Raw genomic sequence first — 15,490 nt, 5'->3', positions numbered from 1 at the left:
ATCAGACCACTCACCCCTGATATTGACAATAGAGTTAGAGGACATCCCACCAAGAATGTATAGATGGAGATTAAACTCCATGCTACTTAAAAGGCAGGATTTTAGAGACTTAATTGAACGACAAATTAAAATGTACTTTGAAATAAATACGGAATCAGTGAAAGATAAGTTTATACTATGGGACGCAATGAAAGCGTTCATCAGAGGGCAAATAATAAGTTATGTAACTAAGATGAAGAAGGACTACAATCAGGAAACAGAGCAGTTGGAAAGGGAAATAGCAAATATAGAAAAAGAATTAGCAATGAAGGATGATACAACTAAAAGAAGAGAATTGGCAGATAAAAAATTAAAATATGAAACACTACAAACATATAAGGTGGAGAAGAACATAATGAAGACAAAACAGAAATATTATGAGCTAGGAGAAAAAACGCACAAAATTCTAGCGTGGCAGCTTAAGACAGAACAAACTAAGAGAATGGTATTGGCATCAAGGAGAAAAGAAACAAACAAATCACATATAATCCAACGGAGATTAATGAAAACGTCAGAGAATTCTATGAACAATTATATCAAACTGAAAACGAAGGGAAAGAAGACAAAATGGATGAATTTTTAACTAAAATTGAACTACCAAAATTACAAACAGAGGAACAAAATAAATTAACAGAACCATTTGAAATAGAAGAAATACAAGAGATGATAAAAAAAAACTACCGAATAATAAAACACCAGGAGAGGATGGATTCCCAATAGAATTCCATAAAACATTTAAAGATTTATTAATTCCTCCCCTTCTGGAAGTAATCAACCAGATTGATAAAACACAAAGCTTACCAGATTCATGCAAAACAGCAATAATTACAGTAATACCAAAGACAGGGAAAGATCCACTCGCACCAGCGTCATATAGACCAATATTTTTACTTAACACAGATTATAAGATAATAGCTAAACTATTAGCAAACGGATTAGCCGACTATGTACCAAAAATAGTAAATCTCGACCAAACTGGATTTATTAAAAAAAGACGAACAACAGATAATATTTGTAAATTTATTAACTTAATTCATGCAGTAGAAGGAAATAAAGCTCCAACAGTAGCGGTTGCTTTAGACGCAGAGAAGGCCTTTGACAGAGTAGAATGGAATTATTTATTCAAAGTACTACAAAAATTCAGCTTACCAGAGAAATATATTAATTAGATTAAAGCATTATATAAGGGGCCATTGGCGAAAGTGACAGTAATTGGATATATATCAAAACAATTTAACTTAAGCAGATCAACAAGGCAGGGATGCCCACTATCTCCCTTATTAATCGCGTTAGCCATAGAACCACTAGCAGAACTGATAAGAACAGAAAATAAAATAAAAGGGATAAAAATAAAAGACAAGGAATATATAATCAGTCTATTTGCAAATGACGTTATAATATACTTAGCAGAACCAGAAATATCAAAAAAAGAATTACATAGGAAATTGAAGGAATATGGAGAAGTGTCAGGGTACAAGATTAATGCAAATAAAAATGAAGCAATGCCAATGAATAAAGCGGATTTCTCAAAATTTAAGAAAGAATCACCATTCAGATGGCAAACGCAGGCAATGCGATACCTAGGTATACAAATAAATAAAAACCTCGGCCATCTATATAAACTCAATTATTATCCACTAATGAAAAAATTACAAGATGACTTAGAACATTGGAAAGATTTACCATTAACACTAATAGGAAGGATAAACTGTATTAAAATGAACATTTTCCCAAGGATACAATACCTATTTCAGGCATTACCAATACACTTAACAGAGAAATTCTTCAAGGAGTTAAAGAAAATAATAAGGAAATTTTTATGGAAAGGGGGGAAACCGAGAATAGCACTAGATAAATTAACAGAATGGTAAAAAAGAGGAGGCTTACAACTACCAAACTTTAAAAATTATTATAGAGCTGCACAATTAAGATACCTATCAGATTTTTATCAAACAAGGGAAAAGCCAGATTGGACTAGATTAGAACTAGATAAAATAGGGGAGAAGATACCTGAACATATATTATATAAATGGGATGAAAAATTGGTACAACGTAGGAATTCTCCAGTATTACATCTTCTGCTTAACATTTGGAAGAAGATTCATGTAGAAAGGAATAAAACAAATTACCAACTACCAAAACTAATACTGACGCAAAATCAGCTAATCCCTTTTACAATAGATAACCTTTCCTTTAGAGAATGGGAGAAAAAAGGGATCAAAAGAATAGAAAATTGTTTTTCGGGAAATAAATTATTATCCTTTGAACAAATGAAGGATGAATATAATATAACTCACGATACAGTGTTGGCATACTACCAACTGAAATCCTACTTGAAGGACAAATTGGGAAGCAGTCTGAGGTTACCAGAGGGAAGTAATTTTGAATATGTGATTACAGACACAATGATAATCAAAAAATTTGTAACAAATACGTATATTAAACTACAAGAAAAGGAGAATGAGGAAACAAATGGTAAAACTAAACAAAAATGGGAACAAGATCTAAACATAAAGATAAAGAAGGAAATATGGGAGAAGTTATGCTCAGGAACTATGAGAAATACAATAAATACGAGGTTACGTATGATACAATATAACTGGATACACAGGCTATATATTACACCTCAAAAGTTAAATAAATGGGACCCAACAGTATCTGACAGATGTTTTCGCTGTAAAAAAGAAATGGGAACAACAATTCATGCAATTTGGACATGTGAGAAAGTGAAAAAATTTTGGGAAGATCTAAACCAGATATTAAATAAAATTACAAAAAGCAATATACCAAAAAACCCAGAGATCTTCCTCCTAAGTAACATAAAAAACAAAGAATTTGGACTCGATTTGGATGGTGCACAAAAAAGATTTGTTAGGATAGCCCTAGCTGTAGCAAAAAAATGTATTATGTCAACCTGGAAATTAGAAGATATCTTGAGAATACAACAATGGTATATAGAAATTAATAAATGTATTCCATTAGAAAAAATAACCTATAATTTAAGAAATAACATTACAATATTTGAACAAATATGGGAGCCATACATGAAGCATAATAGAGAAAACTTACAGTGGACATCTACCACCTAAAATGACAGAAGGAGAAGAGAATGAAAAGAACTGACTCAGTGGAATTTCTTGTTTATTTTTATTGTGACAACATTGTTTGACGGGTTTAATGTATCTTATATTCTGAACTTTAAATAAATGGGAGGGGAGGTAGGGAGGGAGGGAGAGGAGGAGGGAAGGGGGGGAGAAAACAACACTATATATTTAAGAAGGAAAATGTATGTATCTTGATCAATATGGTTTATAGTGTGAAAAATAAAAAAATTTAAAAAAAGCTTGCTGAACAGATCGATAGGCTAGTTAAGAAGGCCTCTGGGATGCTGAGCTTCATTAGTCAGGGAACTGAGTTTAGAAGTCAGGTGATGTTGCAACTCCTCAAATCTCAGGTGAGACCACACTTCGAATATTGTGTTCAGTTCTGATCACCTCATTACAGGAAGGATGTGGAAGCCATGGTGAGGTGCAGAGGAGATTTATGCCTGGGTTGGAAAGTATATAATTATGATTCAAGGTTAGCAAAGCTGAGGCTTTTCTCTTGGAGTGAGGAAAGATAAGAGGTGACTTAATAAAGGTCTACAAGATTATGAGAGGCATAGATAGGGTTGTCAGCCAGCAATTTTTTCCTAGGGCAGGGGTAGCAAATACCAAAGTCATCTGAACAAAGTGAAGGGAGGAAAGTTGAGAGACATCAGGGGTAAGTTTTTTTTTAAAAAGAGTTGTGGGTGCCAGGAATGCATTGCTGGGGTGATGGTGGAAGCTGTTACAAGAGGGGCATTTAAGAGACTTTTAGGCAGGCACATGGATGAAAGAAAAATAGAGGGTTATGAGGCAGGGAGGGTTTAATTTTATTTTTAAAATGTATTTATGAGCCAGTACAATATCGTTCACCGCTTCCTACTGCATATTTCCTCATTGGCATCTATGATTCTGCTGACATCCCCAGCCTTTTACAAGTTATTTAAAAAAATTAGACATAAAGGCCCTTCTGGCCCATGAGCCTGTGCCACCCAAATACCCCAATTAATGTTTTGAAGAATGGGAAGAAACTCTCACAGTCCCAGGGAGAACTCCTTGGAGACAGCACTGGATTCAAACACATCACTGTAAATAGTGATACGCTAACAGTGCCACTTTTTTTTTGTACAAAGCATCCTGTCAGAAAACATCAAAGCTTGGAATGGAAACGGTTCTGCCCAAGACAACAAGATATTGCAGATTCTGACTGTAGCTCAGGCCATCACACACACAACCACCCACCCTTCTATCTGCAGCATTTGGGGAAACAGGCATATGGAAAGACCCAGGTCATATACTATCCTCGCTCCTCTCAGGCAGAAGATACACTAGTTCGAAAAGACATACCAGATACAAGGACATTTGCTCCTCTGCAATTATCAGACTCTGAATAGACCCCTCATCAGTCAAATGATGCTGCCTTTGCATTGGTTTTAAACAGAACCTACTTTTTATAAAAAAAGGCATACAGCATGGTAACAGGAAATTTCAGCCCATGAGCCTGTGCCCCCCCAATTACATCCAATTCACCTACAATCTTCAGAACATTTTTAAGGGTGGGAGGAATTGGAGCCCCTGGCAAAATCCATGCTGACATAGGGAGAACTTACAAACTCCTTACAGACAGCAAGGGATTCGCACACTGGTCCTGATCGTTGGTGCTGTAACAGCGTTGTGCTAACCAGTATGCCAACAGTGCCGCCCCCATGTAACAGAGAATATATAATGTTCTCTGTGGCACTGTAACATTATTTTGCACTACCTGGTGCAAGGGTGCGGGATATCTCAAATCGGGTCCAGGGTATTCTAAAAGGGGAAGGCGAACAGCCTGATGTCTTGGTACATGTGGGTACCAATGACATAGATAAAAAGGAGGAAGTATTGAAAAAGGATTACAGAGAGCTAGGACAGAAACTAAGAAATAGGACAGCCAGGGTAGTTTGCTACCTGTGCCAAGTGCAACTGAGGACAAAAATGGAAGGTTAAGAAAAATGAATGTGTGGCTGAGGGGCTGGTGTAAAGGACAGGGTTTTGGCTTCTTGGATCATTGGGATCTCTTTTGGGGAAGGCATGACCTCTACAAGAAGGATGGGTTACACCTAAACCCAAAAGGGGTCAATATATTGGCAGCTAGGTTTGGTACAGCCGTCGGCTGTGGTTTAAACTAATTTGGCAGGGGGGTGGGAACCTGTATGATAGGGCAAAGGACAGAAAAGATAAAACAGGAAAAGTTAGGTTAGGCAGCGAAAGTAAAAAATCAGAAAGAGCAAGGAGGGTGAAAAAAAGCAAATCTGAAGGCTTTATATCTTAATGCAAGAAGCATTTGGAACAAGGTAGATGAATTAGCTGTGGAAATTGAGATAAACAAATATGATTTGATTGGGATTACAGAAACATGGCTGCAGGGTGGGCAAGCCTGGGAACTTAACATCCCGGGGTATACGATAATTAGGAGGGATCGGCAAGAAAGAAAAGGGGGTGGGGTAGTATTGATGGTGAGAGAAGGGACCGACACGATTGACAGAAAGGATATTAACTCAGAAGATGCGGAATCTATATGGGTAGAACTGAGAAATAGCAAGGGGCGGAAAACCTTAGTGGGGGTGGTATATAGGCCTCCAAATAGTAGTGTAGAGGTGAGGAAAGGCATTAAAAGAGAAATTAGAAAAGCGCACAATAAGGGAACAGCTGTCATCATGGGAGACTTTAATTTGCATATAGATTGGACTAGTCACATTGGTAAAAATACTGAGGAGGAGGAATTCCTTGAATGTTTATGGGACAGTTATCTAGACCAATATGTCGAGGAACCAACTCGGGAGCAGGCCATTTTAGATTGGGTATTATGCAATGATAAGGGGCTAATCAGCAATCTTGTTGTGCGAGGCCCTTTGGGTAGGAGCGATCACAATATGATCGAATTCTCACTCGACATGGAGAGTGATGAAATTAAAACCGAGACTAAGGTCCTGAATTTAAATAAAGGGAATTATGATGGTATGAGACGCGAGTTGAGTAAGATTGATTGGGTGGTGTGTATGGGGGAGTTGACTGTGAATAGACAATGGAAAGCATTCACAGATCTAATGGAGAAATTGCAAAAATCGTTTATACCGGTTTGGCATAAAAATAAACCAAAAAAGGTGACTCAACCGTGAATAACAAGGGAAATTAGAGACAGCATTGGGTCCAAAGAGAGAGCATATCAATTGGCCAAAAAAAGTACCGCAACCGAAGACTGGGAGCAGTTCAAGATGCACCAAAGGAGGACAAAGGGATTAATCAAGAGAGCAAAAATAAATTACTAAAGTAAGCTTGCGGCAAATATAAAAACCGACTGCAAAAGCTTTTATAAATATGTCAAGAGGAAAAGATTGGTGAAATCCAGAGTAGGTCCTTTGCAGTCAGAATCAGGGGAATATATAATGGGGAATAAGGAAATGGCAGACCAATTAAATTCTTACTTTAGTTCTGTTTTTACAAGAGAGGAACAAATAACCTCCCAAGGATGTTGGGGAACATAGAGACTAATGCAAGGGAGGAACTGAAAGAAATCAGTATCTCTAGGGACATGGTCTTGGGGAAATTGATGGGATTGAAGGCAGATAAATCCCAAGGGCCTGATAATCTACATCCTAGGGTACTCAAGGAAATGGCCATTCAGATAGCAGATGCTTTAAGAATTATTTTCCAGAACTCGATAGACTCAGGATCAGTACCCATGGATTGGAGGGTAGCTAATGTTACCCCACTATTTAAAAAGGGGGGTAGAGAAAAAGCGGGGAATTATCGGCCGGTGAGCCTTACATCAGTAGTGGGCAAAATGATGGAATCCATTAAGGATTCCTCTCTTGTAATTGCGGAGCATATGACTAGCAGAGAAGGGATCGGACGGAGTCAACATGGATTTACAAAAGGTAAATCGTGCTTGACAAATCTATTGGAATTTTTTGAGATGGTGACAGGTAAAATAGATGGGGGAGAGCCAGTGGATGTGGTGTACCTGGACTTCCAAAAGGCCTTCGATAAGGTCCCGCATAAACGACTGGCTTCCAAAATCAAGGCTCATGCGATTGGGGGCAAAGTATTGATGTGGATTGAGAACTGGCTGGCAAAGAGTTGGGATAAATGGCTCGTTTTCTGAGTGGCAGGCAGTGACCAGTGGGGTGCCACAGGGATTTGTACTGGGACCCCAGCTGTTCACAATTTACATTAATGATCTGAATGAGGGGATTGGATGTTATATCTCCAAATTTGCAGATGACACTAAGCTAGGAGGGGTTGTGTGCACGGAAGAGGGGGTCAGGAAGCTCCAGTGTGATTTGGATAAATTGAGGGACTGGGCAGATACATGGCAAATGCACTACAATGTGGATAAATGTGAGGTTATCCACTTTGGTAATACAAACCGGAGGGCAGATTACTATTTGAATGGCAATAGATTAAGAGATGGGGAAGTGCAGAGAGACCTAGGGGTACTTGTACATCAGTCTCTGAAGGCGAGCATGCAGGTACAGCAGGCGGTTAAAAAGGCAAATGGTATGTTGGCCTTCATATCAAGAGGGTTTGAGTATAGGAACAAGGATACCTTACTGCAGCTGTACAGGGCCTTGGAGAGACCCCACCTGGAGTATTGTGTGCAGTTTTGGTCACCTTATCTAAGGAAGGATGTTCTTGCAATGGAGGGAGTGCAGAGGCGATTCACCAGGCTGATACCTGGAATGGCAGGAATGACTTATGAGGAAAGATTGCACAAATTGGGATTGTACTCGCTGGAGTTTAGAAGATTGAGAGGGGATCTCATAGAGACATATAAAATTCTGGCAGGACTGGACAGAGTGGATGCAGATGGGATGTTTCCAATGATGGGAAAATCCAGAACCCGGGGCCATGGTTTGAGGATAATCGGCAAACCATTTAGGACCGAGATGAGGAGGAATTTCTTGACCCAGAGGGTGAATCTGTGGAATTCATTGCCACAGAGGGCAGTAGAGGCAGGTTCATTAAATATATTTAAGAGGGAATTAGATATATTTCTTCAGTATAAGGGTATTAAAGGTTACGGAGAGAAAGCGGGGATGGGGTACTGAACTTTAAGATCAGCCATGATCTCGTTGAATGGCGGAGCAGGCTCGAAGGGTCGAATGACCTACTCCTGCTCCTATCTTCTATGTTTCTATGTTTCTATATTACCTGTTGCACCCAAGCATAGGTTGTCTTGACTGCACATAAAGACTTTTTTCCATTGTATCTTGAATAAGCAATTCAATACTCCTGTCAATCGAAGTCAACTATTAAAATGGAGGCACTGCTAGAGCTGCTTTAATGGCAACACTGCCACTGCTGCAGACCCAGGAGAACAGGAAGAAAAGACACAGCGCTGCTCTGAAGGGCTCAGCTGCCCAGTTCTAATGCTGGCAGCTCCGTAAAGGCCAGTTAAAGGAGCTGACAGTCTTTATGTAAAATCCTGCAATCGCAGAGTCTGTGCCCAAGATGGCAACAACTGTGCTCAGCAGCAGCCATAAGGGGTTGCGGACTCCAAGGGATCAGGGCACCAGAAACATGGAGAACACACTCTGTTGAGAAGGAGAAGCGGAGGAGACAACCCTACAGGACGGTGACCAAGGCTGCAAACCAGCAAGGGGCTCAGTGGTCAGAGGACCCGAACAGGCTGCTGGAGACCGGCTCACAGCGAACTAAGTATCGGAACCTGGATTCAAGAGTGTGCTGAGGGCCAAAAGGCCCTCAGGCACTGAATGCTTCCTGATCACACCAGTGGTTTGGATCTGTAGCTCGGGTTGCCAATGTATCGAATAGGAGTTTACATGGTTGCAAACACACTGGAGGTGAAACCACGGATACTTGGTAGCTCTGAGGGACTCTCTTTTGCTTCACTTTCTCTTGTATTGTCAGGGACACTGAGAAACACTAATGGTGACTCTGTTTGTCTTATGGCAATTTTGTGTAACATTTCATGTTCTGTACTATCACATGACAATAAAGGGCTCAAATCTATTTGTTAATGCACCCTTTTTGGATTAAAGATGTGAAAATACCATTACTCACAGACTTGGGCCTTGACATATTCAACATACTGCTCTGGGCTGAGGGCAGGCTGGCACTTAATTGGATGAGGCTTAGAAACAATCGTTGGCCGCAAATACGGATGATGACAGATTCGCGTGGTGTGAATGGTCAGCACATATGTACAAGATTGGGGTTCATCCACTCGAGCTATGAAGTCTCCTGATCCTTCTTCACACACAAACTAATAAAAATACAAATGAAATTAGAGAACTGGTTTAGCACCGGCAAATCAGTCATTGGTAAAGCTATCAATTTAATACAATAGTGCATTTACCCACCAAGCAAACATGATCAACATTCCTCTCCTTTGAAGCAATTTATGATTTCAGTTTATTCAAATACTAAGGGATACATCCAAGCAGCAGCCTCAGAAACAGTTGCATATTCAAGAACTAACTGAATTTTTATAACAACCCAAAATCTCATGGTTATTCATCTGTTGCCAGTTCAGAATCGGAATTTATTGTCACGAACAGGTCACAAAATTTGTTGTTTTCAGCAACATTACAAGTACAAAATTGCTGCAAATTACATTTTCTAAGCTGCCCTCTGACTCCTTCCACAAAGCCAGTTTTGAATCCAATTGGCCTGCTCATCTTGAATTCCATGCAATTTATTTAACCTTTCAGACTATCCTGCCACTAATAAAAGTGCAAAAGGAGAGTAAGCGAGAAAGTGTCTGTGGTTCGTTGTCCATTCAGAGGATTGACGAGAGCAGGACAGAGAACTTTAGCAAGGCTGTCAAAAGATCCCACATGGCAGGTTAGTCTGGAAGGTTAAATAACATGGGATTCAAGGTGAGCTGGCCATATGGATTCAAAGCTGGCTTAGTGAAAGGTCTCAGAGGATAGAAAGTGGATTTTCTGATTGGAGACTGTCAGCAGTGGTGTGTCACAGGGGCGGTGCTGGGTCTACTGTTGTTTGTCATTGTTTTTTAAATTACTTAACATAGAACATTATAGCACAATACAGGCCCTGTGGCCCACAATATTGTGCCGACTAAAACACAGTAAAATCCTTATTATTTGAGATTCAATCAACCAGAGAGGCAAACAACCAGCAAAAAAAAAAGATGAGGAAATAAATAAATATTTAAAAAAATAAATAAAGTTTTAAATAAAATGTAATAAAAGTTTAAAATTGTAAAAATAAATGTTCTCCGAAGCAACACACAATCTCTTGGGATCAAACATTCAGCCATCAATTAGGAGCACCCTAATCATGTCCCGCCCTCAGCAACTGTTTGAATAAAGTTTCAATAAAGTTGTGTTTGAATAAAATGGCAGCTCTCAGGATGGAGAGCTGGATGATGCCTTCTTTCACCACTGGGACGACTCTCCCAAAGTGGCTCCTTGTCCCTGCCTAGAAGCCTTTACCTTTATTAGTATATTATTAAGTATATTAGGTTTTATTTGTAAATTTGGGGGAGGGGTAGAGTTCTGACAACGCCACTGTTAGTGTAGTGGCTAGTGTAGCGTTGTGAAGGCACCAGCGACCAGGGTTCATATTTAAGGAAGCGTGTGCCAAGGGCCTGACGGGGACATTTGGGTCAATGAGAGTTGGGAATTTAAATTTTCTAAGTTACCAGGAATTACTTGAATAAAGTGAACTTTACATAATTAAAGATGACAATATTGATTTTTTTTTCCCAAATTACTTTACATTTTGCACCATCTTTTGAACTGTGTATTCTTAATGCAGGTGTATTAATTAGGCATTGAAAGTGTGAGTATCAATAAACCAGAAAAAAAATGCATTTCCAGCATCTGCAATCCCCATAAGTACCAGATAATGGGGATTTTACTATGTATCTCCCCACCTCATAGACGCATGGATGAAAAAAAATAGTGGGTTAAGAGCTTCTTAAATGCTTCTGTTGTTCCAGCTTCCACCATAACCCTGGCAAGGCTTTCCAAGCACCACTACTCTGGGTATTAAACACAAAACACCCCTTGATGTCTCCTCTAAACCTTTCTCCTTTCACTTTGCACAGATGCTCTCTGGTGTTTGCTACTCCTTCACTGGGATAAAAGGTGCTGCTGCCTACCTCATCTATGCCTCTCATAATCTTGTAGACCTCCATTAAGTCACCACATCCTTTTTCACTCCAAAAAGACAAGCCCTAGGTCTACCAACTTTGCCTCACAAGACACATTTTCTAATCCAGACAACTTGCTGGCAAATCTCCTCTACACCATCTCTGGAGATTCGACATCCTTCCTGTAATGAGGTGAACATAACTGATCACAACATTTTGTGTTGTCTCACCAGAGAGCTGCAACATACCTCAAGACACCTGAACTCCATCCCTAACTAATAATGGCAGCATACTACTGGCCATGTTAACCATCCCTTCAACCTAAATGGCAACCTTGAGAGGTCAATGGATTTTGATCCCCAAGGTCCCTCTGTTCTTCCACTTTATTAAGTATCCTGCCATTAACCGTGTACTCTGCCTTCATTTTACCTTCCAAAATGCAGCACTTCACACTTAAATCCATTTGCCACTTTTCTGCCCAACTCTGCATCCTATCAATATCCTGTTGTGACATACAACAGCCTTCAGTATTATCCACATTTAGATGGCAACATAGTTTACATGATTCGTAAATTTGTAGAAAACAACAAAGTTAGTGGTGTCGTGGCCATATGGATTATTATCTAAGTTTATAACAGGATTGAGTTCCAGTGAGCAGGCAGGCCAAGGAATAGCAAATGGAATTTAACTCTGTCACGTGTAAAGTGCTACAGTTTGTCAAATCAAACCAGGGTAGGGCTTAGATTAAGATGGCAGGGTTCTGGTGAGTTGTACAACAGAGAACAGGCATATTGTATGCTGCAAATGGTGACTGAGGTGGACAGGGTTGTGAAGTGTTTGTCTGAAAGCTACTTTATCGAAATTACCATTTATCCACAAAAATTTTCGGCGATGACAATATCTGATAGATATCTTAACTGTGCTGCCCTGTAATAGTTTTTGAAATTTGCTAACTGCAATCCTCCTTGTTTACACATCCCTGTTAATTTTTCCAAAGCCACTCTTGATTTTTTTACCCTTCCATAAAAACTTTCTTATTAATTTATTCAGTCTCATGAAAAATTCCCGTCAAGGGAATCGGTAGCATTTGGAACAAATATTGTGTCGATGAAAATAAATTCATCATGATGCAGTTTACTCTCCCTAGTAAAATTAAAGGTAAATCTTCCTATATTTTTCTTATTAATGGTCAATAATTTAATGTATACAAATGATTTAAATTATTATCTATCCTGATACCAAGGTAACGTATAGCCTGTGATTGCCATTTAAAATGGGATTTTTAAAAACATTTTGTATAATCAACTTTGTTCAATGGCATCACTTCACTTTTATTAATATTAACATTGTATCCTGATATCTCTCCATATTCTTTCAATTTCATATTTAACCTTTTTATTGATTTATCTGGGTCTGTTAAATATACCATAATATTGTCCCCAAATAAACTAATTTTAAATTTTTCCTCTTTTACTTTTATTCCTTTTATCGTAGGTTCCCTTCTTATCAGCTCTGCCAATGGTTCTATAGCCAAAGCAAACAGGGAAGGTGATAATGGGCATCCTGCCTAGTTGACATACTCAATTTAAAGTGGTCTGAAATGTACCCATTTGTTACTACTTTTGCCAAAGGCAGTGCTCTAATCCAATTAATACATTTTTCCGGTAATTTGAATTTCTGTAATACTTCAAATAGATAATTCCATTCCACCCTATCGAAAGTTTTCTCTGCATCTAGAGTAACTGCTACAGTTGGCGATTTATTTGCGCTGTATGGATTAAATTAATAAATTTACAGACATTATCTGCTGCTCTTCTATTTTTAACAAATCCTGTCTGATCTAGCTTCACTAATTTCAGTACACAGTCTGTTAATCTATTCACTAGAAATTTTGCAATTAATTTATAATCTGTATTTAACAAAGATATTGGTCAATATACACCAGTGATAGTGGATCTTTTCCCATTTTTGGAATTACTGTGATTATTGCCGTTTTACATGAGTCAGGCAATTCTGGGTCTCTTCCATCTGTTTAAAAGGGGCAGAATTAATTAATTATTAAATACCTTATAAAACTCTGTAGGGAATCCATCTTTGGCTGGCGTTTTATCATTTAGTAGTGTCATTGATGTATCCTGTATTTCTGCAATTGTAAAGGGTTTTAGTAATTTATTTTGATCCTCCAATTGTAATTGGAGTAATTCAATGTTTGATAAAAATTCATCAATTTTGTCGTTCTTCCCTGGATTTTCGGTTTGATACAATTGCTGATAGAATTTTTTAAAATTTCCATTAATCTCTACTGGGTTATATGAAATCTGTTTCTCCTCCTTCCTTGTTGCTAAGATAGTTCTTTTTGCTTGTTCTTTTTTAAGTTGCCAGGCCAATATTTTGTGGGTTTTCTCTCCCAATTCATAATATCTTTGCTTTGTTTTCATAATATTTTTCTCCACTTTGTAGGTTTGTAATATTTCATATTTTAATTTTTTCTCTGCTAATTCTCTCTTTTTCTCTATGTCTTGCCTTCTCATTAAATCTTTTTCTATTGTTACTATCTCTATTTTCCAACTGTTCTATTTCCCGACTGTATTGTTTTTTAATCTTAGTCGTGTAACTAATTATTTGTCCCCTAATAAAGGCTTTCATTGCATCCCATAATATAAATGTATCTGTTTTTTTTTTTAATTTTTTATTTTTCACACCATAAATCACATTAGCCATGATATACACTTTTTCTTTTTCACACATTTACAGTGACTTTTTCTCCCCCCACCCCTCCCTCCTCCCAAGCCACCCCCCCACCCCCCCCCCTCATCCATTTTAGGTATACAATCTAGGTTGCATTAATTCAGTCAGACAATGTTGTCATTCAACAAAAATACACCAGATATTATACTGAGTCTATTCTTTTCTTTCCTTCTCCTTCCATCAACTTAGGTAATGTTTGTCCCCGGTAGGTTTTCGCTATTGTATTTAATGTAAGGCTCCCATACTTGTTCGAATATTTCCATATTATTTCTTAAACTATATGTTATTTTTTCTAATGGAATACATTTATTCATTTCTATATACCATTGTTGTATTTTCAAATTATCTTCCAATTTCCAGGTTGACATAATACATTTCTTTGCTACGGCTAGGGCTATCTTAACAAATCTTTTTTGTGCATCCTCCAAATCAATTCCAAATTCTTTGTTTTTTATGTTACTTAGGAGAAAGATCTCTGGATTCTTTGGTATATTGTTTTCTGTTATTTTATTTAATATCTGATTGAGATCATCCCAAAATTTTTCTACTCTCTCACATGTCCAGATTGCATGAATTGTTGTTCCCCTTTCTTTTTTACATCGAAAACATCTATCAGATACTGTTGGGTCCCATTTATTTAACTTTTGCGGTGTAATGTATAGTCTGTGTAACCAATTATATTGTATCATATGTAGCCTCGTATTTATTGTATTTCTCATCGTTCCAGAACATAATTTCTCCCATGTTTCCTTTTTTATCTTTACATTTAAATCTTGTTCCCATTTTTGTTTAGTTTTACCATTTGTTTCCTCATTCTCCTTTTCTTGCAGTTTAATATACATATTTGTTATAAATCTTTTGATTAACATTGTATCTGTAATCACATATTCAAGGTTACTTCCCTCTGGTAAACTCAAATTGCTTCCTAATTTATCCTTCAAGTAAGATCTCAGTTGGTAATATGCCAGCGCTGTATCTCCAGTTATATTGTACTTATCTCTCACTTGTTCAAAGGATAAGAATCTACTTCCTGAAAAACAATTTTCTATTCTTTTTTTTCCCCATTCTCTAAAGGAAAGGTTGTCTATTGTAAAAGGGAGTAGCTTATTTTGCGTCAATATTAGTTTTGGTAATTGATAATTTGTTTTATTTCTTTCTACATGGATCTTCTTCCAAATATTGAGGAGATGATGTAATACTGGAGAAGTTCTATGTTGCACCAATTTTTCGTCCCATTTATATAATATGTGTTCAGGTATCTTTTCCCCTATTTTATCTAATTCTAATCTCGTCCAGTCTGGTTTTTCCCTTGTTTGATAAAAATCTGATAGGTATCTTAATTGTGCGGCTCTATAATAATTTTTAAAGTTTGGCAATTGTAAGCCTCCTTGTTTATACCATTCTGTTAATTTATCTAATGCTATCCTCGGTTTCCCCCCTCTCCATAAAAATTTCCTTATTATTTTCTTTAACTCTTTGAAGAATTTTTCTGTCA

The 15,490-nt window shown here is 37.8% G+C and overlaps 1 protein-coding gene across 3 annotated transcripts in view; it reads right to left on the bottom strand.

Moving 5' to 3' along the window:
* The window catches only part of LOC138750446 (protein OS-9-like), a 100,886-nt gene that overhangs the window by 56,552 nt on the left and 28,844 nt on the right, over positions 1 to 15,490 (bottom strand). For all 3 annotated transcript variants that reach the window (XM_069912490.1, XM_069912488.1, XM_069912489.1), the window contains exon 6: positions 9,189 to 9,390. In XM_069912490.1, the coding sequence (XP_069768591.1) occupies positions 9,189 to 9,390 (202 nt within the window). The remainder of the gene's footprint in view (positions 1 to 9,188; positions 9,391 to 15,490) is intronic.

The sequence above is a fragment of the Narcine bancroftii genome, unplaced genomic scaffold (assembly GCF_036971445.1).
Source record: "Narcine bancroftii isolate sNarBan1 unplaced genomic scaffold, sNarBan1.hap1 Scaffold_151, whole genome shotgun sequence".
NCBI classification, from domain to species: Eukaryota; Metazoa; Chordata; class Chondrichthyes; order Torpediniformes; family Narcinidae; genus Narcine; species Narcine bancroftii.
The sequence above is the reverse complement of the archived record's forward strand: the minus strand, read 5'-3'. Positions and strand labels throughout refer to the sequence as shown.